This window comes from Notothenia rossii (assembly GCF_949606895.1).
Source record: "Notothenia rossii genome assembly, chromosome: 8".
NCBI classification, from domain to species: domain Eukaryota; kingdom Metazoa; phylum Chordata; class Actinopteri; order Perciformes; family Nototheniidae; genus Notothenia; species Notothenia rossii.
Genome location: NC_136906.1, coordinates 2,040,681 through 2,067,482, shown reverse-complemented (window position 1 = coordinate 2,067,482; position 26,802 = coordinate 2,040,681). Strand labels below are relative to the sequence as shown.

General features: G+C 44.5%; 1 protein-coding gene across 1 annotated transcript in view; it reads right to left on the bottom strand.

Moving 5' to 3' along the window:
- The window catches only part of brsk1b (BR serine/threonine kinase 1b), a 43,048-nt gene extending 17,102 nt beyond the window's left edge, over nucleotides 1–25,946 (bottom strand). The window contains exons 1-9 of the mRNA XM_079645725.1: nucleotides 25,022–25,946; nucleotides 23,674–23,851; nucleotides 20,972–21,066; nucleotides 14,924–15,009; nucleotides 14,301–14,441; nucleotides 11,858–11,974; nucleotides 8,061–8,094; nucleotides 7,764–7,832; nucleotides 4,625–4,812 (exon numbers count right to left, since the gene is read on the bottom strand). Coding sequence (XP_079501851.1) covers nucleotides 4,625–4,812; nucleotides 7,764–7,832; nucleotides 8,061–8,094; nucleotides 11,858–11,974; nucleotides 14,301–14,441; nucleotides 14,924–15,009; nucleotides 20,972–21,066; nucleotides 23,674–23,761 — 818 coding nt within the window. The 5' untranslated portion in view covers nucleotides 23,762–23,851; nucleotides 25,022–25,946. The remainder of the gene's footprint in view (nucleotides 1–4,624; nucleotides 4,813–7,763; nucleotides 7,833–8,060; nucleotides 8,095–11,857; nucleotides 11,975–14,300; nucleotides 14,442–14,923; nucleotides 15,010–20,971; nucleotides 21,067–23,673; nucleotides 23,852–25,021) is intronic.
- Nucleotides 25,947–26,802: the final 856 nt, after the last annotated feature.

The window sequence follows — 26,802 nt, the reverse complement described above, 5'->3', positions numbered from 1 at the left end:
TTTCTACTTCTTACATGTTGAACTCAAATACCTGTACTTTCTACTTCTTACATGTTGAACTCAAATACCTGTACTTTCTACTTCTTACATGTTGAACTCAAATACCTGTACTTTCTACTTCTCACATTTCTTCTAGTATGTTTAAACATGAGTAGCTGTACTTCTCCTTGAGTGAAGCGTGTGCACTTCTATCATCCCGTCCTCCCTTCATTGAGTCTGAACTGCTGCCTCTTTTCAAGCCTCCAGGAGTGAAAGCTGGTATTTATGTGAATGGGATGAAAGGCTCTTACATAATTCCCCTCTCAGTGCCTCCATCTTTCTTTACAGCCACTTAAACCCTCCATTCAATCATATCGTACACACATGCATGTATATTTATACTTCTCGGCTTCTCTACATCATATTTTCGTAGAGTCCTGTCTCCAAATAACCTGCTAACTTGACTTAACTTTAACTTAACTCCTAACTCAAGGACACGAATAACACCTAAGACCCTTTCCTCTCTTTCGCTCCTCTTCCTTCAGCTTCTGTCACATCTAGCCTGAGGCTTTTCCTTGCTTCCTCCATCCTAAATGCTCTGAAACATGCATTAATGTTCTTTTGAGACTAATGCTGCGTTCAGACCGGACGCGATGCAATGTTTGGGGGCGGCGCGATTACATGTTAAGTCAATGCAGAGACGCGGACAGACACGAATTCGCTCCGACGGCGAGCATGAAGCGGTGGACGCGACGCGATTGAGGCGATTGGAAGGGGCCGCGACAAACGTGAGAGTTACATTTTTTCAACTCGAGCGTCAAATTTGCGTGACGCGACCTTGTGGTAGCCAATCAGAGGTGAGGATCTCAGCCTGCCGTCACTGACGTAGAACCACAAAACCAAAACATCAGCCGTTAGCCGTTAGCCCTCAGAGCTCACAGCTCCTCATATCTGTTCAGAAACTAGACAGAAGTGAAACAAGTCCAAACCACAGACTGTCTGTGTCATGGAGAATACAGTCGCTGGTTTGTTTCTGTTTGTAGGCCGTTGTTGTGAGTGTGGACGGTCTGAGCATATACTGCGTTAGCTTAGCCAAGCTCCATTCAGAAAACACGCATTTTAAAAGGTGTTTGGCCTGCCGTCTGTCTGCAGACTTGTCAAAGCATTCATTCATGGTTTTTACTAAACGGTATCAGTATGTTGTTACTTCGGCATCATTTAGAATCATTTAGCCAGCGCGTCCTGTTTGAATGATGCGAATAAACACAGCTGGCAGCCGCGGTGAAACTCGAGCGTTTAGGGCGATGCGAATATTTGCTCACGTCCGTGTGAACGCAGCATCAGGTGGAGCAAAGTGACTTGTGGTCTTTTTGCTAAAGTACATAATTATGCAGTAACCACGTACAACACGTATCAGTCTGTGTTTTCTACATTGGGGTTTTCTATGTTCTTGTGTTTTAAAACGTTTTTACATCGGGGATGAGATTTATCAGTCTGTGTTTATAAGTACGGTTTTATTGTCTCGTGTTTTTACATTTGCTTCTTTTTGTCCTATTGGTTTTGCCTACATTTATTTATGCTGCTTGTGACGGCTGTCGCCTCCTGCATCAACCGGCCTGTGAGCATCCTGTGTGTGTACAGGACTGTCTCAGAAAATTAGAATATTGTGATAAAGTTCTTTATTTTCTGTAATGCAATTAAAAAAACAAAAATGTCATACATTCTGGATTCATTACAAATCAACTGAAATATTGCAAGCCTTTTATTATTTTAATATTGCTGATTATGGCATACAGCTTAAGAAAACTCAAATATCCTATCTCTAAATATTAGAATATCATGAAAAAGTATACTAGTAGGGTGTTCAACGAATCACTTGAATCGTCTAATTAACTCGAAACACCTGCAAGGGTTTCCTGAGCCTTGAAAAACACTCAGCTTGGTTCAGTAAACTAAATCACAAGTATGGGGAAGACTGCTGATCTGACTGCTGTCCAGAGGACCGTCATTGACACCCTCCATCAGGAGGGTAAGACACAAAAAGAAATGTCTCAAAGAGCAAGCTGTTCACAGAGTGCAGTTTCAAAGCACATCCACAAAAAGTCTGTTGGAAGGGGGAAATGTGGCAGGAAACGCTGCACAACCAAGAGAGATGACCGCAGCCTTAACAGCATTGTGAAGAAGAGTCGCTTCCAGAATTTGGGGGAGCTTCAAAGACAGTGGACTGAAGCTGGAGTCCAGGTATCAAAAGTCACTGTTCACAGACGTGTCCGGGAAATGGGCTACAATAGCCGTATTCCCATGGTCAAGCCACTTCTGAACTCAAGACAACGGAAGAGGCGTCTGACTTGGGCTAAGGAAAAGAAGCACTGGACAGTTGCACAGTGGTCCAAAGTCCTCTTTTCAGACGAAAGCAAGTTTTGTATTTCATTTGGAAGTCAAGGCGCCAGAGTCTGGAGAAAGGCTGGAGAGGAGCAAAATCCAAGTTGCTTGAAATCCAGTGTGAAGTTCCCACAGTCAGCGATGGTTTGGGGAGCCATGTCAGCTGCTGGTGTTGGTCCACTGTGTTTCATCAAGCCCAGAGTAAATGCAGCTGTGTACCAAGAGATTTTAGAGCACTACATGCTTCCGTCTGCTGAAAAGCTCTATGGAGATGAGGAATTCATTTTCCAGCATGATCTGGCACCTGCCCACAGTGCCAAAACCACCAGTAACTGGTGTACTGACCATGGCATTACTGTCCTCGATTGGCCTGCAAATTCCCCTGACCTGAACCCCATAGAGAATATGTGGGGTATTGTGAAGAAGAAGCTGAAAGACACCAGACCCAACAATGCTAATGAGCTAAAGGCCGCTATTGAAGCATCCTGGGCATCCATAACACCTCAGCAATGCCACAGGCTGATTGCCTCCATGCCACGCCGCATTGATGCAGTAATCCGTGCAAAAGGATTCCCAACCAAGTACTGAGTGCATTAATGGACATTTTCAAATGTTTGATTGTGTTTTGCTGTTATAAATCTTTTTTTTTTACTTGGTCTGAGGAACTATTCTAATTTTTTGAGATAGGATTTTTGAGTTTTCTTAAGCTGTATGCCATAATCAGCAATATTAAAATAATAAAAGGCTTGCAATATTTCAGTTGATTTGTAATGAATCCAGAATGTATGACATTTTTGTTTTTTTAATTGCATTACAGAAAATAAAGAACTTTATCACAATATTCTAATTTTCTGAGACAGTCCTGTATATGGCTGCCTTCAGGTACTATTGTTACCTCGTCGGCGTGACGTTATTCAGCTCCTCCCAAAGAGGTCTGCTTTTTATATATTTATTGATGCACAGCACTTTGGTCAACACTTTTTAAATGTGCTATATAAATACAGTTGGATTGGAGATACATTTATAATACTTGTACATTAAACACTGGTTCCTTTTATTTCAACCAGAGGTAATCGAAATGCTTTACATTTCTATAAAGCAGCCAAAAATGTTGTCGTCGGGCAGATTTGATCACGTGCAGCTAGGTGGCTAATTTAGCTAACGTTAGTTCCTTGGTTAAGAAGACTGGACCTTCGGGATATTGCAAACTCACACACTATTCACTAACTATAATGAACACTTGAGTATGTAGTTCCTTCTTATTGATTATAGGGATTTTATGTATGCTAAAAACGTGGTATTTGTCAGGGAATCATTTGCTCAGGTATTCAACCTTCGACTCAGTTCATCATGTTCTCCTCTCACTGTCTCCTTCCCCACGGCATAGGTCTACGGCCTTGGGTATCGCTGCTATCTCTCTTCAGGAGGAGCAGCTTGGGCACAGTGTTGATGCCAGTCTATGACCGAGCCCAAGACGCCATGAGGTAGTTTACCGTTCAGGGACGAAGGTTCCCTATCGCACATTCTTTTCTATGGACGACAGCTCTAGTTAGATTCAGGGTCAATGAATGTTTAGTCTCGCTGATGAAGAATGTTGATTGTTACACTCTGAACTAGTTAAAACCTTGAGCTACAGAAGAGCTCTTCAGAATTGGTTTGGCATCCGCTGTGTCACCTCGTGACACTCCACCTGTCTTGTGAATTCTCCGGCCGTAACTCCAAATAAACCGTTTGCCATCAGAGCTCCAGCTCTCCTCGTGTCTCTCTGAGTCCTGTTTCCAATTGCTTCAGAAGTTTCCCCCACAGTATGAAAGTATACATATACATATTCAATTCACGTAACACAATGGTGGTGTTAAAAACAAGCCGCTGTTAATTTAATATGGTTATTAAATCAGTCTGTAATGACTTTCTACCACGAACAATAACGTTGCTATCTAGCTAGCTCACAAAGGAGTTAATGCTACTGCTAAGGTAGCCATACATTAGCATGGTGCTTTAAGCATATCTCCCCCTAAAAATAAACCAGGTATTGTGATTTCTTTGTACTAGGATTTGCTGTTTTGAGTGCACTACTGTGTCCAGATGTAAAGTATGTTGAAAAGCAACTTCAGTACCGGGTGCAAAAAGTAGTTTTTCATAATTTTGTTCCATGATGTTGAAAAAGTGGGTATCCAGAGAGATTTGGAATCATTACATTTCCAATGTTCTCTAGGTAAACATACAGTATATATCCTGAGTATATCTGTTAAAGTGCATTGACATTAAAAAGTGTTTTAAGAAGTGAATAAGATATAATCTCACCGTGAGTCTCTTGTCAGGATGGACTTCTATCATTCCTTTGAGCAGAGCTTGGCATTCAGGAGGTATAAAGTGAGGCATGTGGAAAACGCCGCTCTTCACTTTCTCTAAAAGCTGCCGCAGGTTATCGTGGTCGAAGGGCAAGGCACCCTGAGAGAAGATGGAGACAAAAGAAGACATTATGGGATGTTTTGGCAATCATTTATCCATTTACACTATTTACCAACTGTGGTGTTGATGCTCAAAAGTTTCCTAAACTTAGTTTAAACCCTCCAGAAAAACGAGATCCTGCGATCGCAGAATTTACCGCATAATCAGCAAAATGGCGCAGATCTTTAAAAGGCCGTATAATCCCCGCTTTTTTCCACAAAGTTGAGGGAAAAAAAAGTTAACTCGTCTTGACGTGAAGTAGTGATGAAAAAATCTGATCCATCTCATTAACCGACGAACATTCCTGCTAAAGACCGGGCAAAGCAGTACCCCGATGTCTTTCACGAAAGTGGGGGGAAACTATTCTGCACCCCGTGCAACTGTGTGTTGGAGCATACTTCGAAACATTCGAAAATGCTTTCTGCTGCTGCGGACAAGAAAGCCAAACAACTCACGTTCACCGAGGCATCAACCTCCAAAACCCTTTAGAGGGCTACAAGAAACGAAGTGAGTAGCCTACAAGATTGAAGCTGGTCAGATAACGAACGAGTAAATGAAAACAGAATGAGGCGGAGAAGTGTGTGTGTGTGTGTGTGTGTGTGTGTGTGTGTGTGTGTGTGTGTGTGTGTGTGTGTGTGTGTGTGTGTGTGTGTGTGTGTGTGTGTGTGTGTGAGATTAAAATAGCCCAATTGCTTTTACAAAAAATAAACATTGAATGTGTTTAATTGAATAGTAAAGGGGTTTAACGTTAGTGGCAGGTTGTGTGTGAGAGAGAATAAATAAGGCAGCCCAATATTTAAAAAAAAATCTATTCTTTTTCGCAACTTCCCGCAATTTCACTGCATAAAATCACATAAAAACCTGCATGTTTAATCGCATAATCAAGGATTTTAGCCCGCGTTTTTCTGGAGGGTCTATTAGTTAAGCTTAAGGAATAGCTCATGAAATTATGTGGAATATTGGTTTTCTGACCAAAAGCAGAAGGTGAATTTAGCCAAAACAAAAATATTGAACACGTTTAGCAAAAGGAATGAGTCCTAAAACCTGGGAATGAGTCTTAATTTTATCACTTTACTGTTCCCTTGACTGGATGTTTTACTGAATGCAGGTTGTTATTCTGAATAAACTGAAGATATTTTAACGTTTTGTTCTACGATATAATATGCATCAGTAAATACCCTACTGGTGGATTTAAAAATGGAGGTTGCTAACAAGTGTCTAAATGAGACGACTAAACGTCATCACACCCAACATTAGCCACCTTTAGCTTAGCGGTGGTGACGTGAAGTCATGTGACCGTGCTGTAGTTCCTTTATAGCCCAACATTAGCCACCTTTAGCTTAGCGGTGGTGACGTGAAGTCATGTGACCGTGCTGTAGTTCCTTTATAGCCCAACATTAGCCTCCTTTAGCTTAGCGGTGGTGACGTGAAGTCATGTGACCGTGCTGTAGTTCCTTTATAGCTCAACATTAGCCTCCTGTAGCTTAGCGGTGGTGACGTGAAGTCATGTGACCGTGCTGTAGTTCCTTTATAGCCCAACATTAGCCACCTTTAGCTTAGCGGTGGTGACGTGAAGTCATGTGACCGTGCTGTAGTTCCTTTATAGCCCAACATTAGCCACCTTTAGCTTAGCGGTGGTGACGTGAAGTCATGTGACCGTGCTGTAGTTCCTCTATAGCCCAACATTAGCCTCCTTTAGCTTAGCGGTGGTGACGTGAAGTCATGTGACCGTGCTGTAGTTCCTTTATAGCCCAACATTAGCCTCCTTTAGCTTAGCGGTGGTGACGTGAAGTCATGTGACCGTGCTGTAGTTCCTTTATAGCCCAACATTAGCCGCCTTTAGCTTAGCGGTGGTGAAGTGAAGTCATGTGACCGTGCTGTAGTTCCTTTATAGCTCAACATTAGCCTCCTTTAGCTTAGCGGTGGTGACGTGAAGTCATGTGACCGTGCTGTAGTTCCTTTATAGCCCAACATTAGCCGCCTTTAGCTTAGCGGTGGTGACGTGAAGTCATGTGACCGTGCTGTAGTTCCTTTATAGCCCAACGTTAGCCTCCTTTAGCTTAGCGGTGGTGACGTGAAGTCATGTGACCGTGCTGTAGTTCCTTTATAGCCCGACATTAGCGTCCTTTAGCTTAGCGGTGGTGACGTGAAGTCATGTGACCGTGCTGTAGTTCCTTTATAGCCCAACATTAGCCTCCTTTAGCTTAGCGGTGGTGACGTGAAGTCATGTGACCGTGCTGTAGTTCCTTTATAGCTCAACATTAGCCTCCTGTAGCTTAGCGGTGGTGACGTGAAGTCATGTGACCGTGCTGTAGTTCCTTTATAGCCCAACATTAGCCGCCTTTAGCTTAGCGGTGGTGAAGTGAAGTCATGTGACCGTGCTGTAGTTCCTTTATAGCTCAACATTAGCCTCCTTTAGCTTAGCGGTGGTGACGTGAAGTCATGTGACCGTGCTGTAGTTCCTTTATAGCCCAACATTAGCCGCCTTTAGCTTAGCGGTGGTGACGTGAAGTCATGTGACCGTGCTGTAGTTCCTTTATAGCCCGACATTAGCGTCCTTTAGCTTAGCGGTGGTGACGTGAAGTCATGTGACCGTGCTGTAGTTCCTTTATAGCCCAACATTAGCCTCCTTTAGCTTAGCGGTGGTGACGTGAAGTCATGTGACCGTGCTGTAGTTCCTTTATAGCCCAACATTAGCCTCCTTTAGCTTAGCGGTGGTGACGTGAAGTCATGTGACCGTGCTGTAGTTCCTTTATAGCCCGACATTAGCGTCCTTTAGCTTAGCTGTGGTGACGTGAAGTCATGTGACCGTGCTGTAGTTCCTTTATAGCCCAACATTAGCCTCCTTTAGCTTAGCTGTGGTGACGTGAAGTCATGTGACCGTGCTGTAGTTCCTATATAGCCCGACATTAGCGTCCTTTAGCTGACTGAAAGTAAACAGATCCTCTTACCACAAGAAGAGCAAAGAGGATGACGCCGCAACTCCAAACATCTGCTCTGCGACCATCGTACTTCTCCCCCTGAAACACAAACACAAGGAAAGGTGAGCACACACACACACACACACACACACACACACACACACACACACACACACACACACACACACACACACACACACACACACACACACACACACACACACACACACACACACACACACACACACACACAGACACACACACAGACACACACACACACACACACACACACACACACACACACACACACACTTGGATGTAACTTACTCTTATGACCTCTGGACAGGCGTAATGTGGGGATCTGCAAAGAAAGAAGAATCTATTGTTAGATTATTTCTCCATATGCAACAACACGCAGAGAGATAACAGCAAACACTGCTCCTTTATTCATGGGATAAACTGAAGAAGGTGAATCAAGAGCGAGAGCGTCAATCCTTTCCTAATTTTATCTGCTCAATCCACCTTCCTCCTGGTGAGCAGGCGGTTTAGAAATGTTTAATGTTTAATTAAACTTATCTCCTGATTGTGTGAAACGATAGAGCTTGGAGTGGCTGTTCCTCATGTTCTGCACATATCATCTCATTAAAACCAGGCTGTTGCCATTCACTGTTTATATACGACGTCATCCCACTATAATGTCTGTAAACCACCTCAGGGCTGTTTTTATAAATATATAGTATGAGTACTGTGTCTCTGATCTTGTTTATAAGATATATAAATTATATCTCGAGAACATGACGCCTGTACAAGATGTCTCCTGACGTAAACAACAATGTGACGTCATTTTACAAACTATATATGGGGCGAAGCCTGTGAGCTAGTTCAGGAAGTCAACTCGAGCACTGAAGCTGCATTCATACATAACGCCCCTTGCCACTCACAGCCAACCAAACAGAGTCTCCTAATATGCCGCTCTATTTAACCTGCCAGATACCTCTCCATGCATTGCTTGCTGCTGCACCCCAGCTTCCACCCCAGCTTCCACCCCAGCTTCCACCCCAGCTTCCACCCAGCTTCCACCCCAGCTTCCACCCCAGCTTCCACCCCAGCTTCCACCCCAGCTTCCTCCCCAGCTTCCACCCCAGCTTCCACCCCAGCTTCCACCCCAGCTTCCTCCCCAGCTTCCACCCCAGCTTCCACCCCAGCTTCCACCCCAGCTTCCACCCCAGCTTCCACCCCAGCTTCCTCCCCAGCTTCCACCCCAGCTTCCACCCCAGCTTCCACCCCAGCTTCCACCCCAGCTTCCACCCCAGCTTCCACCCCAGCTTCCTCCCCAGCTTCCACCCCATTTCCTCCCCAGCTTCCACCCCAGCTTCCACCCCAGCTTCCTCCCCAGCTTCCACCCCAGCTTCCACCCCAGCTTCCACCCGAGCTTCCTCCCCAGCTTCCACCCCAGCTTCCTCCCCAGCTTCCACCCCAGTTTCCTCCCCAGCTTCCACCCCAGCTTCCACCCCAGCTTCCTCCCTAGCTTCCACCCAAGCTTCCTCCCCAGCTTCCACCCCAGCTTCCACCCCAGCTTCCACCCCAGCTTCCTCCCCAGCTTCCACCCCAGCTTCCATCCCAGCTTCCACCCCAGCTTCCTCCCCAGCTTCCACCCCAGCTTCCACCCCAGCTTCCACCCCAGCTTGCACCCCAGCTTCCACCCCAGCTTCCTCCCCAGCTTCCACCCCAGCTTCCACCCCAGCTTCCACCCCAGCTTGCACCCCAGCTTCCACCCCAGCTTCCACCCCAGCTTCCTCCCCAGCTTCCACCCCAGCTTCCACCCCAGCTTCCACCCCAGCTTGCACCCCAGCTTCCACCCCAGCTTCCACCCCAGCTTGCACCCCAGCTTCCACCCCAGCTTCCACCCCAGCTTCCACCCCACCACCACCCCGGCTTCCACCCCGGCTTCCACCCCGGCTTCCCCCCCAGCTTCCACCCCAGCTTCCACCCCAGCTTCCTCCCCAGCTTCCACCCCAGCTTCCACCCCAGCTTCCACCCCACCACCACCCCAGCTTCCTCCCCAGCTTCCACCCCAGCTTTCACCCCACCACCACCCCAGCTTCCTCCCCAGCTTCCACCCCACCACCACCCCAGCTTCCACCCCAGCTTCCACCCCAGCTTCCACCCCACCACCACCCCAGCTTCCTCCCCAGCTTCCACCCCAGCTTCCATCCCAGCTTCCACCCCAGCTTCCACCCCAGCTTCCACCCCACCACCACCCCAGCTTCCACCCCAGCTTCCACCCCAGCTTCCACCCCAGCTTCCACCCCACCACCACCCCAGCTTCCACCCCAGCTTCCACCCACCACCACCCCAGCTTTCATCCCAGCTTCCTCCCCAGCTTCCACCCCAGCTTCCACCCCAGCTTCCACCCCACCACCACCCCAGCTTCCACCCCAGCTTCCACCCACCACCACCCCAGCTTTCATCCCAGCTTCCTCCCCAGCTTTCACCCCACCACCACCCCAGCTTTCATCCCAGCATCCACCCCAGCTTTCACCCCACCACCACCCCAGCTTCCTCCCCAGCTTTCACCCCACCACCACCCCAGCTTCCTCCCCAGCTTCCACCCCAGCTTCCTCCCCAGCTTCCTCCCCAGCTTTCACCCCACCACCACCCCAGCTTCCTCCCCAGCTTCCACCCCACCACCACCCCAGCTTCCTCCCCAGCTTCCACCCCAGCTTCCTCCCCAGCTTTCACCCCACCACCACCCCAGCTTCCTCCCCAGCTTCCACCCCAGCTTTCACCCCAGCTTCCACCCCAGCTTCCACCCCAGCTTGCACCCCAGCTTCCACCCCAGCTTCCACCCCAGCTTCCACCCCACCACCACCCCGGCTTCCACCCCGGCTTCCACCCCGGCTTCCCCCCCAGCTTCCACCCCAGCTTCCACCCCAGCTTCCTCCCCAGCTTCCACCCCAGCTTCCACCCCAGCTTCCACCCCACCACCACCCCAGCTTCCTCCCCAGCTTCCACCCCAGCTTTCACCCCACCACCACCCCAGCTTCCTCCCCAGCTTCCACCCCACCACCACCCCAGCTTCCACCCCAGCTTCCACCCCAGCTTCCACCCCACCACCACCCCAGCTTCCTCCCCAGCTTCCACCCCAGCTTCCATCCCAGCTTCCACCCCAGCTTCCACCCCAGCTTCCACCCCACCACCACCCCAGCTTCCACCCCAGCTTCCACCCCAGCTTCCACCCCAGCTTCCACCCCACCACCACCCCAGCTTCCACCCCAGCTTCCACCCACCACCACCCCAGCTTTCATCCCAGCTTCCTCCCCAGCTTCCACCCCAGCTTCCACCCCAGCTTCCACCCCAGCTTCCACCCACCACCACCCCAGCTTCCACCCCAGCTTCCACCCACCACCACCCCAGCTTTCATCCCAGCTTCCTCCCCAGCTTTCACCCCACCACCACCCCAGCTTTCATCCCAGCATCCACCCCAGCTTTCACCCCACCACCACCCCAGCTTCCTCCCCAGCTTTCACCCCACCACCACCCCAGCTTCCTCCCCAGCTTCCACCCCAGCTTCCTCCCCAGCTTCCTCCCCAGCTTTCACCCCACCACCACCCCAGCTTCCTCCCCAGCTTCCACCCCACCACCACCCCAGCTTCCTCCCCAGCTTCCACCCCAGCTTCCTCCCCAGCTTTCACCCCACCACCACCCCAGCTTCCTCCCCAGCTTCCACCCCAGCTTTCACCCCACCACCACCCCAGCTTCCTGGTACCATCGTTTAGGATACTTCTTGATTCTCTTGCACTATTTGATCTGTTTTATTAGTTTTATGTCCTATATCTATTCATGTTGCTCTGTGGGAGGAGGACTTCAGTACACTGTAGCTGCTGAGCACATGATGACAGAGAGTTGCATCTACTGTGATCTACTGTGATATAAACAGGTAGATGACCCATGTGCATTAATATAAAACCCCATAAGTAAATAAGAGCTAATCTTATTCTTTGTTCCTCATTAGCACTGGCATGAGCATTGGCTATTCTTCCTGGGGTCCTCACACACACTGTCAAACACACACAAAACATGAATCCATATGTGAATAAGAGCTGATTGAACCCAGTACTGACCCGCAGCTGGTCTCCAGCAAACTGTCTCCAACCTGCAGCGAGGCCATGCCGAAGTCTGCGATCCGGATGTTGTTCTTCTCGTCCAGGAGAAGATTCTCTGGCTTCAGATCTCTGTGACTGAACACACACACACACACACACACACACACACACACACACACATACACACACACACACACACACACACACACACACACACACACACACACACACACACACACACCACACACACACACACACACACACACACACACACAGGACTTTAGTACGGGTGTATCAAGGACTGTACACACCTGACACCTGCACTGTTTTTACAAGACGTTAACCTGCACTCACATCTGAACACTAATGTCAATATACTTAAAGGTGGGGTAGGTCATTTTGGAGCAACCAGCTAGAATTTGAAAATACACAACCGGAACAAATCTGCCTCTTCCTCACAGAGCCCCTCCTCCAACACACACGAACGCGCACATGACCAATGAGGGCACGAGATAAGTTTGTGCACAGATGGAAGGCTGACAGGCAGGTAGGCCATCCAGTTACTTTAGCCGGCTCAGATGATTGGTCGTGCTTTTTACAGCGCCACGGCTTCCACAGATGATATTATTTTATGGATTTATTGTCAAAGCACTTCAGATATTCATTGCTATCGGATGTTAAGAGCATTCCATGGAATATAACAACAAGTGTATCTCGAGCCGGTTTCTCAAACTCACCTACCCCACCTTTAAAATGTTCATTTGAATGCTTCACTTTTTACTGTGACATCTTGTTTCAACAGTCACTTTATGACTTTATTTTTGTTCTATTATTATTTTAATTTGTATTTTATTTTATTTGTACCTTGTTTGAATCCTGTTTTTAACTCTGACCCTGTTGCTGCTATTAACGCCTGAATTATTTAAGGCGATGAATAAAGTTCCATCTTATCTTATCTTCATTTAATGGTTTATTTGGCAGGGACAATGCACAGTAATGAACACTCAAAACATTCAAATGTATCAAGCGTAACAGTGCCAGATTTAGATTTGAGCTCATTTCCATCCGCACTCCCAATGCTCGTCCACATATGGTATCATCAAACTAAACCTTTTGTATGTGGGAAAGCTTGTACTCAAACTGTACCGTCGTATTCCTGTACCTCTCCAGACCACACATGAAACAGACAAATACTCATCGTAAAAAAAGACATATTTGGTTTTACTTTTATTTCTAAATTAGTTTCCGCACCATTAAAGCAGAATGTAGTGGGTTCAGTGATGGTCATGCAACCTCCAGTTAAACCTTTAGATGTCAAGTCGTCATACGGGGTAGATCTTTAACCATTGGGTCACCATTTTGTGCATTCACATGTAGCTGAACATGCATGATATGGTACACAGCTCTGCAAATGGTTTTCACATATGCCTTCTTATCTACTTGTGGTGCTGCTTAGCAAAAAAGGCATCCATGTGGGGGCAAAAAGAGGAAAGAAGAAGTGATTTTCTGGTGAATGTAATGTTTTGCAGAGCAGAAATAGCTGAAAGGAGTCAGGGTAGAGTTTGTCTTGAGCCTAAACATCAGACAAACGACTGGTATGGGTTTAACATCGCTTTAAGGTAAGAAGAAGTAACACTGGTGGTGCTAGTCAGGGCCGTTTCTTCCTATAGGCGGACTGTGCGGATGCTAGGGCCCCCGCGGCCACTAGGGGGTGCCCAAGCTGAAAGTTCAGGTTCAGCCTCAATATATTTGGGGAGAATTAAAATGATCCGTCTTTATTTGTAGGCTGCCGAGCCCCCTCCTGTGTTCGGTGAAGCATTATGTGCTTACAAATCAAATGTAGGATATAAACACAACGAAACTGCAACGAGAGCAAAGCGGAGGCTTGTGTGTTTTTGGGGATCAATAAAGTCCAAATCATCATTGGGCTGTCAGCCAATGAGTGACATCTGAGGAAGGTGACAAATGTAAATTATACATTGTTGAAATGCTGCATCTCTTGCATTTATTGGCGTAGACTAGAGGAGCCTCATTGTTTACCTTTTTAATATACTTTTTTGTAAGTTTCAATTGCTTGGTTTTCCTCTTAAAGTGTAACAGACTGATGCATCTACACAGATCATCTTAAAGGCTTCGGAATCTTACAGTTAAAAAATGTAAAGACTAGGGCCCCCAAAAAGCCAGAAACGGCCCTGGTGCTAGTTTGCCAAATAGACAGCCATGTGAGGGCAAAAAGAGGAAGAAGGTGAATTTGTGGCATGTTCCCGATGTCATGGTTTTGAAAGGGTTAGGATAGAGTTTGTTTTGAAGCGAAGCATAAAACACACGACTGGTTTTCGTTAACATCTTTGCTTAAAGGTAAGAAGAAGTGCGACAAATTTGACACAACAGGGTTCAATTGAGAGAGAGAAGTGGAAATGGAACAAAAGCAAAGACAGAGGGTCGATAGCATCTCACAAACCATATGGAGTGACTGTGGCAGAAGTCCAGGGCGGAGATGATTTGTCTGAAGAACTTTCGGGCTTCTTTGGGCGTCAACCTGCCCTTCTTCACCAGGTAATCAAACAACTCTCCGCCGGACACATGCTCCAAAACCAGGTACCTGAGAGACAAGAGGGGAATATATCAATCACTCAATCAACCAATCAATCAATCAATCAATCAATCAATCAATCAGGGTTTATTTATAAAGCCCAATATCACAGATGTTACATTCGTCTCAGTGGACATTACAGTTTGTACAAAATATGAATCCGACACCCTCTGTCCTCGGACCCTCACATCGAACAAGAGAAAACGTCCAAAGAAACCAGACAGTTAATTGAAAAGAAGGTAAGGAGCTTCTGGGAGAGCAACAGATGATATTATGCAAACAGGTGAGCAAAGGGTCTTCTGAACAGAAAATCTGGTTTCAAAATGCATGCACACGACTCACGGACACTTTGGTTTAAAGTCAAACACCTCTAAATCATGCATGCCATGTGGTCACTTATCTGGCTAACAGAAGCTATGTTCCCTTCAAGGTTGTTTCTACGCAGACTCGGACCCAGAGGGAGGAAAGCAGGAAGATGAAGAGATACTCACAGGTATTTGTTATTCTCATAGACATCATGCAGCTTCAGAACGTGAGGGTGCTCTATTAGTTTAAGAATAGCTATTTCTCTCTCCACCTGCACAGACAGAGGGAGGCAGAGACGTGGAGAGAAAGGTCAAAGAGAAGGAGGAAGAGGAGGAAGAGGAGGAGGAAGAGGAACGTGGTTAGAAATGATTAAAGTTGAAATGTCAGAGGATGCAAGTAAAAGCAAAGTTAGGTCAAATGTGGCGCGGAGGGAAAAGCATTAAATGTTACGTCTGATTCTTTAGTGTTCAATTAAAGATGGAGTTGTAGAAAGGACAAGGGGATTTTTAAAAGTATGATGGAGACAGAAATGGAGGAACAAAGAAGTCTGTGCTGTATTTGAAGCTTCAGACTTATTAGCTCCGATAGCATATTTAAAATACTTCTTAACAACAAGACTTAAAGCTGCACTTGATATTCAATAACACTAAACTATGTATAACGTAATCACTCATAGTGAGAAATTAAATAACCCCGTTAGCCCAACGTTAGGTTTTTAGCATCTGTCAGCCCTTTGTTTTGGTTTTACTGCGTATTTTATTATTTACTTTTTCACTCGTATTGAGCATTAAACGTTACGTCTGATTCTTTAGTTCTCACTTAAAGATGAAGATGTAGAAAGGACTAGTGTATTTTTAAAAGTATGAAGATAAATGGAAGACAGAAATTGAGGAACAAAGATATTCTAGATCAGTGGTTCTCGACTGGTCAGGCCTCGGGACCCACTTTTTCCTTTGTCAATAAATCGCCAACCGAAATTTGAACCACTCAAATCTATTCAAATTGTGCTGTAATATATATATACGCTTTTCAGCATACAATATTAATGAAAGTGAAGTAAAGTGAGTATATCCCTTCACAGAACTAAAGAATGCTTTTAAAAAAGGTTTAATGAGATGATGGAATCAAAGCTGAACTATATAACATCTAAAGGCCCACATGCTGAAACCCCAACCCCAGCAGGGGGTCTGGGGGAAAAAAAAAAAAAGATAGATTTTCAACTTCTCTCCTTCACTCACAGATCTGCGACCCACTCGAAACAGGTCCGCGACCCACCAGTTGAGAACCACTGTTCTAAAGGACATCGTACAGTTTCTACAGTTGAAGCTAAAGCTAGCTCATAGCTTTTAGCTCCTAGCGTACTTAAAATACTTCTTAACAACAAGACTTAAAGCTGCACTTAATATTCTTGCATTAACAATAAAGGATGTCTAATGTAAAGACTGTCACTCATAGTGAGAAACGTAAAGAGCTCTGTAGCCCCCAGTTAGCTTAGCGTTGGGTTTTTAGCACCTTTTAGCTCTTTGTTTTGGTTTTCTCTCGTACAAAGCACTACATGATACGTGAGATTCTTCAGTGGTCAGTTAGAGATGAAGTTGTAGACAGGACAAGTGTATTTTTGAAAGTGTGAAGGAAACAAGAACAAAGAAACCTGTGCTGTCGTAAATGTTCTATAGTTGAAGCTAAAGCTAGCTCAGACCTATTAGCTGCTAGCATAAACACTTTCGTACAACAAGCCGTAAAGCTGCACTTAATATTCTTGCGTTAACAATGACGAATGAACTATATATATATAAAAGAAACACTCATGACACACGTGAGCTTAGCAGCAGTGTTTTTAGCATCTTTTAGCTCCTTGTTTTGGTTTTCTCTCGTACAAAGCACTTCATGTTATGTCAGAGTATTTAGTGTTCATGTAAAGTTGTAGACAGGACAAGTAAAAAGGTATTAGGGGAAACAGAAAGGAAGACAAAAAGATGTATGGGAATCTTAGCTGTAGCTCTTGTTAGCTTAACGACAGGTTTTTTGCATATTTCAGCTCATAGTTTTGGTTTTACGGTCTGTAACTGTACTCTTTAAAAAAGCTCTAAGAACACACCGTACACTACCTGTTCACATCGACACAGTAAACAAACATAGCTAGTGATTACCTGTAGCCTTAGAGCAGGTAGAGTCACATTCCCAGATAAAGCTAACAGTACAGGAGGCAATGGGCAACTTTCCAAAAGCAACACAAGCGAGGAGTTTAAACCAGGTGAGACTGTTTAAACCAGGTGAGTTGGGACTGTTTAAACCAGGTGAGACTGTTTAAACCAGGTGTGTGGGGACTGTTTAAACCAGGTGAGTGGGGACTGTTTAAACCAGGTGAGACTGTTTAAACCAGGTGAGACTGTTTAAACCAGGTGAGTTGGGACTGTTTAAACCAGGTGAGACTGTTTAAACCAGGTGTGTGGGGACTGTTTAAACCAGGTGTGTGGGGACTGTTTAAACCAGGTGAGTTGGGACTGTTTAAACCAGGTGAGACTGTTTAAACCAGGTGAGTGGGGACTGTTTAAACCAGGTGAGACTGTTTAAACCAGGTGAGACTGTTTAAACCAGGTGAGTGGGGACTGTTTAAACCAGGTGAGAGAGGACTGTTTAAACCAGGTGAGTGGGGACTGTTTAAACCAGGTGAGACCGTTTAAACCATGTGAGAGAGGACTGTTTAAACCAGGTGAGTGAGGACTGTTTAAACCAGGTGAGTGGGGACTGTTTAAACCAGGTGAGAGAGGAATGTTTAAACCAGGTGAGTGGGGACTGTTTAAACCAGGTGAGTTGGACTGTTTAAACCAGGTGAGAGAGGACTGTTTAAACCAGGTGAGTGGGGACTGTTTAAACCAGGTGAGTGGGGACTGTTTAAACCAGGTGAGTTGGGACTGTTTAAACCAGGTGAGTGGGGACTGTTTGAACCAGGTGAGTGGGGACTGTTTAAACCAGGTGAGAGAGGACTGTTTAAACCAGGTGAGTTGGGACTGTTTAAACCAGGTGAGAGAGGACTGTTTAAACCAGGTGAGTGGGGACTGTTTAAACCAGGTGAGTGGGGACTGTTTAAACCAGGTGAGTTGGGACTGTTTAAACCAGGTGAGTGGGGACTGTTTGAACCAGGTGAGTGGGGACTGTTTAAACCAGGTGAGAGAGGACTGTTTAAACCAGGTGAGTGGGGACTGTTTAAACCAGGTGAGTGGGGACTGTTTAAACCAGGTGAGTTGGGACTGTTTAAACCAGGTGAGAGAGAACTGTTTAAACCAGGTGAGTGGGGAATGTTTAAACCAGGTGAGTGGGGACTGTTTAAACCAGGTGAGTGGGGACTTTATAGAGGACACATATGGGAGGGTTTTTAGACATAGTATTGGCTTCGGTCATTTTGTATTTCTTGTCTGGGTTGCCATTTGTCTCTTTGTGTGTCTTCGTAATAAGTCTCTCTGTAAATCACACGAGGCTCTGGCGTTGGGTTTGTCCAATATTTCCAAATGCATCAACAGATCTCACAAATGATCCCTCGGAGTATATATGTTTTCATCTGTGAGGGAACAACTAACATCTGGGGCCTCATTTATAAAACGTATATGTGAAAAGATTGTATACGTAGGAACAAAGGAAGTAAACACGCATGCAAATATTCAGATTTATAAAACACTGCGCACGCCGGTTTCCCCTTATAAATCACAATCGACTCAAAATGCGGCGCAGCTTTTCGCGGGCTTCACGTAACGCCCATATTTCCCTATAAATAGTCAAACGTCCACATTAATATTAATTTAGACTGACTGCATGAAGAAGATCTCAACCCCCCCGCAGCAACTCTATCCAGCAGTTACAGGAAATAAACAAATGCATTGGGTTATATCAGCTGTGCTATTTACTAAATATATAGCGTTCTTAGTTTACACCACGTTTTTAAATGATTCCCCTGGTCTCAGAGATTCAAGTCTACACAACATTTGACCCCAGATGGGACTCAAACCGACAATCCCTGGTCTAGGATGTCAGTGCCTTACCCATTGGGCCACTGGGGCACAAACTACAGCTTGTTTTCACGGCTTCACGTCACCACCGTGTAAAAACCCCCAAAAAACCTTTTCAAAAACAATTGACCTCTACACCAAGACAATAGGACACGATGAAATCCTGACTCATGTCAAGTCAATTTCATATTTTCAACACAAGCTTTGCCTAAAGACTTGAACTCATTTTCAAATCTGCATAAATACCTAAGAATTATGCATTTGTCCAAGATTTTCGAGGCTAATTGTGAAGTCACTCAAAGCCAAACCCATAGGACAAATGTGAGACTATTATTTAATTTAGAAAGGAAGGGAAATTTGAAGCATTTATTTGTATCTTACAACAGCTAAGGTTAGCTTATAGCATACTTTCATTATAATCACATAACCCTGTCAGCTATCACCCCTGCAAGAATAGCAACAGAAATATCGTCTTTATTTGAGTGGAGAAAGCCGTCTGTAACTGTGAGCTCTGGAGTGTGTGGGCACGGCTTCTGTCCAGCCAACAATAGAGATGATTTCATGCTGCTAATTAAGTCCTCTGATGAAAGCTGCTTCCGCTGAAACACACTCACTGAAGAGTAAAACATTTAATAGCTTCTTTTCCTCTTGGTGTTTCTAATGTGGCTGATTACTCGCAGCTCTGAGCAGTTTCTCTCTGCAGAATACAGCAGGAAGACCTGTTTTTAGTCCTTTACCTGGACATGACTCTGCATTTTAGCACTTCCTGTCCCCTAGTCTGGAGGTTAAGGCTTTTCTGAATGTGCTTTTAGTGTGAAAAAAGGTCTGTGGTTAACACAAGCTGAAGAGATTTTTATTCTACGACATAAAATATGTCAGTAAATACCCCACTGGTTGCTAATAAGTAAGCCCAACATTAGCCACCTTTAGCTTAGCGGTGGTGACGTGAAGTCATGTGACCGTGCTGTAGTTCCTTTATAGCCCAACATTAGCCTCCTTTAGCTTAGCGGTGGTGACGTGAAGTCATGTGACCGTGCTGTAGTTCCTTTATAGCCCAACATTAGCCTCCTTTAGCTTAGCGGTGGTGACGTGAAGTCATGTGACCGTGCTGTAGTTCCTTTATAGCCCAACATTAGCCTCCTTTAGCTTAGCGGTGGTTACGTGAAGTCATGTGACCGTGCTGTAGTTCCTTTATAGCCCAACATTAGCCACCTTTAGCTTAGCGGTGGTTACGTGAAGTCATGTGACCGTGCTGTAGTTCCTTTATAGCCCAACATTAGCCTCCTTTAGCTTAGCGGTGGTTACGTGAAGTCATGTGACCGTGCTGTAGTTCCTTTATAACCCAACATTAGCCTCCTTTAGCTTAGCGGTGGTGACGTGAAGTCATGTGACCGTGCTGTAGTTCCTTTATAGCCCAACATTAGCCACCTTTAGCTTAGCGGTGGTGACGTGAAGTCATGTGACCGTGCTGTAGTTCCTTTATAGCCCAACATTAGCCACCTTTAGCTTAGCGGTGGTGACGTGAAGTCATGTGACCGTGCTGTAGTTCCTTTATAGCCCAACATTAGCCACCTTTAGCTTAGCGGTGGTGATGTGAAGTCATGTGACCGTGCTGTAGTTCCTTTATAGCCCAACATTAGCCACCTTTAGCTTAGCGGTGGTGAAGTCATGTGACCGTGCTGTAGTTCCTTTATAGCCCAACATTAGCTACCAAATACTGTTGCTGGGAGCTAAAACCCTAATGCTAATGCTAATTCAAAGCCATCAGAATACTGTAGACACACATAATTATCCTGCAGAACATCAGACATAACATTTTGATGCAAATACAACTTCCTGTTTCCTGCTAGAGTTGCTCTAATTGCTCTTTTACCTGCTGTGTTATATGTGATATTGTATTTTCTTTAAGTGTTATTTACACATCATTTTATGCTACTCTATACTTCTCTACATTTCAGAAGCCAATTTGTTCTTTTTCCTCCACGACATTCATCTGAAGATAAAACCTTTGAATCTTTGATAATGCTAGCATCCTACGATTCATCTGATGAATGGAGTTAGCCTTAGCTTTACATACAGGCTGATATTAGGACCTATCATTTGGGGAAATCATTTGTTTCTTGCACAGGATAGCTGCTTTTCCACCGAAGCATGAAATAAATAATTAATCCCCGCAGCCCGCAGACAGATGGACGAGCAGATGAGGTCATTAAAAAAAAAAATCCTTACCTTCATGAGGACGGACTCAGAAAGCTTCTCTCTGTTCACGATCTTTATCGCCACTTTCTGTCCCGTTATACAGTGAACGCCCAGCTTCACAAGGCCTGACACACACACACACACACACACACACACACACACACACACACACACACACACACACACACACACACACACACACACACACACACATACACACACACACACACACACACACGCAGGGGAAGAGAGGGGAGGGGAGACTGTTTTAAATCTTCATGCCGTGTGAAAACAGGAAGGGAGGGATGGCATCAATAATTCAAAAAGCTTTACTGTCACAAACACTGACCAGCGAGCTCGAGTCTGATTGGATTAATTAGATGTCATTTCCTCGTTCCAAAAATTAAATAAATACAGGTTCAACTTAAGAGTATTGCTTTCAACTAACCGTAGACAGTAATGTGATATTTGTGGACATGTAAACATCATTAAAGTCAACATTACAGTGTTTTCAGAGCACTTTAAGAAGGATTAGCAGAACCAAAGCACTTTGAGATCTGAGTGGCGTCTTTGAGTCAGCTGTGGAATATAATAAAGTACTACTCAGTATTTCCATGTTATGCTTATTACATGTTACATTACATGTTACATCACATGTCATTTGTTAGATGCTTTTATCCAAAGCGATTCAATACTGTGGACAATCCCCACAGGAGCACTTTGGGGTGAAGTGTCTCAGGGGACACAACGACATGCTGACTGCAGTGGGACTCGAACTTGCTACCACCTGATTCGAAGTCCAGCACACCATCCACTGGGACGGGTGGCGCAGTGGTCTGTGCGTTTGATCATCAGATCAAGGGAGTGTGGGGGAACTCCAGTTTGAAACCCGCTCCCGCCCCACTGCTTCAGGCCGTTGTGTTCTTGAAGACACTTCACCTGAATATGCTCCTGTGGGTATCGTCCACAGCACATGTATCATATCAATGTGTACTTGTAAAAGCTCCTCGATGGCTTTGAGGTGTGAAGATGGGCGGTGTGGCGCAGTGCATTGATCAAGGGGGTGAAACCCGCTGCGTCTGTAAAGCCGTTGTGTCCTTGGCCAAGACACTTCACCTGAACTTGCCCCGGTGTTGTCCACAGTAGATGACCATTACATGTATGTATGATCTGTATGGGACTCGAACTCGCTACCACCTGATTCGAAGTCCAGCGCACTATCCACTGAGCCACAGCATCCCCATGCGTCTCTATTATTCTATTTCTCTTTCAGAAGCCAATGTTGTGTTTTTTCCAGCTTCTTACAGATGCAGCTTATTAGCTAATACACAGTATAAATCCACTAATGAATATACATGTACATATTTCACTTGTAACAGAGTGTATTTACACATCTTTCATTTTCAATATGTGAATATATTTGACCATCATTTAGTTGTTAACTGACTTATGGTTCAACTTAAGAGTATTAGTACACGTTAGTACGGCTGCTTTAACTACATTTGACAGATCGTCTACATACGTATATCCTTCACTGTATGTATATTTATTTAGCTTTTTAATTCTGTTTCATTTGATATTTACAGATTTTTATATTCCATGTTATTTTCACTCTTCCCTCTTCTTGCTGTGACGTTAGACATGTCCCAAATTGGGATCAATAAATCTAATCTGAAGTAAAATATCTGGGTCTTTCTTCCACTCCTGGTTCTGGTTGAGCTTTTGATGGATGCAGTATATTAACTAATACACAATATAAATACACTAATACATAAACAGGGACATATTTAACTTGTAACAGAGTGTTTTTATGTGTATATATTTAGCTTTCTAGTTCTGTTTTTTTTTCTATTTTTTACGATATTTGTTTATTTTTTTACTCTTTTTCATTTTCACCATCTCTTGCTGCTGTGACCTTAAAAAAATTCCTAAATTGGGATCAATAAAGTACAATACACAGGGGGTCCGCGGGGTCTTAAAAAGTATTAAAAAGTATTAAAGGGCATTTTCCAAGGTGTTACATTTTGTAGTTTGTTTCCAGTAAGTATATAAATGGTCCAAAGAGGTTGTATTCTACAGTCTGCCTGAATGTAATCATGGCGTAGGTGTGTAGTGTGATTCTGTGTAGTTTAGTTACGGCATCCCGTTGGATTTGACTTCATCTGAACAGGACATCGCACGCTCACTGCTTGATAGCGCCCGAAGGCCCGTTTACGCCGGTTGCTAAACAACATCGTTATGGGGAAATGCAAGTTTGCGTCCAAATGGTTGGAAGATAAGGAGGAAGGACAATCAATACTGTATATAGTCAATGTGAGGTAAAATGTGTCGCCATGGTAACCGGTTAGAACTCCAAGTTAGAACTCAACGTGGCGATGAGGTCTGAAATGTAGGAAAGGGTCTTCAAAGGTCTTCCATGTGACTTCAGGAGTCCTGCTTATACCCTGAATACAATACAGCTTTATTTATAAAGCACTTTCAAACCTCCAGACCAAAGTGCTGTACAGTCAAATAAAGAAACGCATCACGTGGAAAGTAAGTCAAGTAAAAACAATAGACAATTTAAAAGCAATAAAAGCAACAGTCAAGATGTGAAAACGTGAAGGAGAAGAGGTGGGTTTTAAGAGCAGACAGAGTGGAGGCCCGTCTGAAGTCACTCTGATCTAAAGTGGAAGATCTGGGTCCATCTTCCACTGGTGCTGGTTCTGATGAAATGGGGGTCTGGTTCCTACCTGTCTGGCCCTTCCCGAGGGTCTTCTCCAGTCGATAGGGACCCACATACTGGCTGGACAGAACCACCGTCAGCTCTTTGCTGCTCATCCTTCCTCCTTCAGTTTCCTTTTCCTGGTGTGAGGCAGATCAACTCCGAAAACCTCATCCCACAGAGAGAGGGAAGGGGTTCTGCTTCTGCTTCTGCTTCAAAAGATCCACAGGGATATCATCATCTGCTCAAAGCTTCAGTGTAGAAATGGCAATGATATTCTTCTGACCTGAGCTCCTCCCACAATGCAACATATTACAATACAAAAATACACAATAGTGCAAGAAGTCTATTTACATGTCAATAGAATACGATATGTACACATTAGGTTATTTAAAAGCATTAATATCAAGTTAAAGCTGATATTTAGACTTCATAACTAACCTAATACAGTTAATCTGTTGATTTAATACATTTAATTAAAGTACTGGACTTAAGTCAATTCTGCAATCTGCACAATCACTACTTTTACTGTCGCTACTTTCACTAGATTTTGATGAGAATACTTTTCTACTTTTACTTGAGGAACATTTTGAATGCAGGACTTTTACTGTAACAGAGTATTCCTACACTCTGGTACTTCTACTTTTACTCAAGTACAAGATCTGAGTACTTCTACTTTTACTCAAGTACAAGATCTGAGTACTTCTACTATTACTAAAAAATCTGAGTACTTCTACTTTTACTCAAGTACAAGATCTGAGTACTTCTACTTTTACTACAAGATCTGAGTACTTCTACTTTTACTCAAGTACACGATCTGAGTACTTCTACTTTTACTCAAGTACAAGATTTGAGTACTTCTATTTTAACTCAAGTACACGATCTGAGTACTTCTACTTTTACTCAAGTACAAGATCTGAGTACTTCTACTTTTACTCAAGTACAAGATCTGAGTACTTCTACTTTTACTCAAGTACACGATCTGAGTACTTCTACTTTTACTCAAGTACAAGATTTGAGTACTTCTATTTTAACTCAAGTACAAGATCTGAGTACTTCTACTTTTACTCAAGTACACAATCTGAGTACTTCGACTTTTACTCAAGTACACGATCTGAGTACTTCTACTTTTACTCAAGTACACGATCTGAGTAGGCCTACTTCTATTTTAACTCAAGTACAAGATCTGAGTACTTCTACTTTTACTCAAGTACAGGATCTGAGTACTTTTACTCAAGTAAGTACTTCTCCCACCTCTGAATACATCTATAATATATCAGTCTGTATTTGTGTAACCCTGTAACCCTGCTCGTAATATCCATGTGTTTAACAGTAATCTGATTACTTTGAACGTAATAATAATAATAATAAATTACCTTTTTCGTGTGTATCCTGATTACGTAATCTGGTCACATGTAATCCGTTCCTCCAGCAGCTCGTTGAGAGGCCGGAGACCGTCAGTGCTGCAGCTTCTCTTCCCGGGGAAGGTGAGGGGAAACGGGCTATAAATAAATGAGAGCACCGCTGATCTGATGGATGTTTGATGCAGAGGTGGAGCTCAGATCCAGACTTTCTTCACCCGATTCAAGCTCAAATATCCCACCTCAGAATGTCCTGATTGAATCCATTACAAGACACCCTGCTCTCTGTCTTTTCCCCACAAAATGTGTCCATAATCCTGCACAAGCATTCCCGTTATTTCATCCTCTTCATCCTCCTTTTCCTCCTGCGGATAATAATCTATTATCACAACAGCATCAGCAAGAAGAAGAATGGGTTTTCCAATATCCGGTGCACACTTTGGCTCACCCCTCCCCGGCCCTGCATCAGGAAATTAGAGAGAGAGAGGTAGAGAGAGAGAGGGGAGGGTTTGGGAGAGAAATGACGGGGTAAAGGGAAGAAGAAGAAGAATCTGGAGCTCCGCGCGGGACAGGGCAGCTGCTACAGCCGGGAGAAGAGCTCTGAGAGCCGGGGAAGGATCAGCACTCGGCCCGGTGATGGATCCTGGTTCCAGAAACAACAATCCTCTCCTGGATGAAGCCTCCCTTCTTCCTCCCGTGTCGCTGTGACTCTCGTGTTCTCATGTGATCCTCAACGCGTCTGAAGCCCCGCACCGACACGCTTTGCGGGAACGAGTCTCTCTTTCGAAGCACGGGACGGATTTCTCTTCTGCGGCTGATGCGCGTAAAATCCCTTTCTCTTTTTTGTCAGCCTCTCTCCTCCTCCTCCTCCCTTTCCTCAGCATCAGCATCCGGGTTCCTGCCTCCCCTCCACACCCTCTTCCCCCCCCTCCCTCTTTACTACGGCACAGTCCCACGCTCTGTGATTGGCTGAGAGAAGTGCCATTACTGTGGTCCGAGTGGAAGGGTTTATTTGCTTTTACCTGCAAAATAAAATATTTTAATACAAATAAAATGTTGTATAATTTGTATTTTTACTGAATGAGTAGAAAGTTTCAATTTCAACACGACACAGAATCTCATTTAGATATAAAAATACAAAGAAATGAACATACATGAAACATATGAAATCAACGATAAATACAATCATTAAAGAACAAGCACACACACACACACACACACACACACACACACACACACACACACACACACACACACACACACACACACACACACACACGCACGCACGCACGCACGCACACACACACACACACACGACAGTTACAAATAAATGTTTTCATGAGCTAATGTAAAGTTTTAAGTTGATAACTGACAAAAATTAAGTTGAATGTTTTTGATTTGGAAATGTTGAAATGTTGAAATGTTGAAATGTAATAAAACAAATCAGAATAGAAAATGTACCTATGTTATTAAATTGAAATGTCTTCAGTGTTTGGCACCTATTCGCCATCATTGGGAAGACAACCTTTTAAATCAATGGCATTCCTTAATTTATTTATTTTGTGGCTTTTCCATTTTTTTTATTAAAATGCTTTGAATTTCCCCCAAAGTCTGAGTATGAAACTCAGCTTCTCTTCTGCACCATGATGCGTCACCCAGCTGTGATTAAGGCTCACATTGTGATTCCTGTGTGACGCTGACTCCTAAATCTTAATCCCTTTTAATCTCAGTCTCTCGATGCAGTTCAGATTATCTAACGTCATGTGAGGGAATATAACCCCTCTGAGAGATGCTTT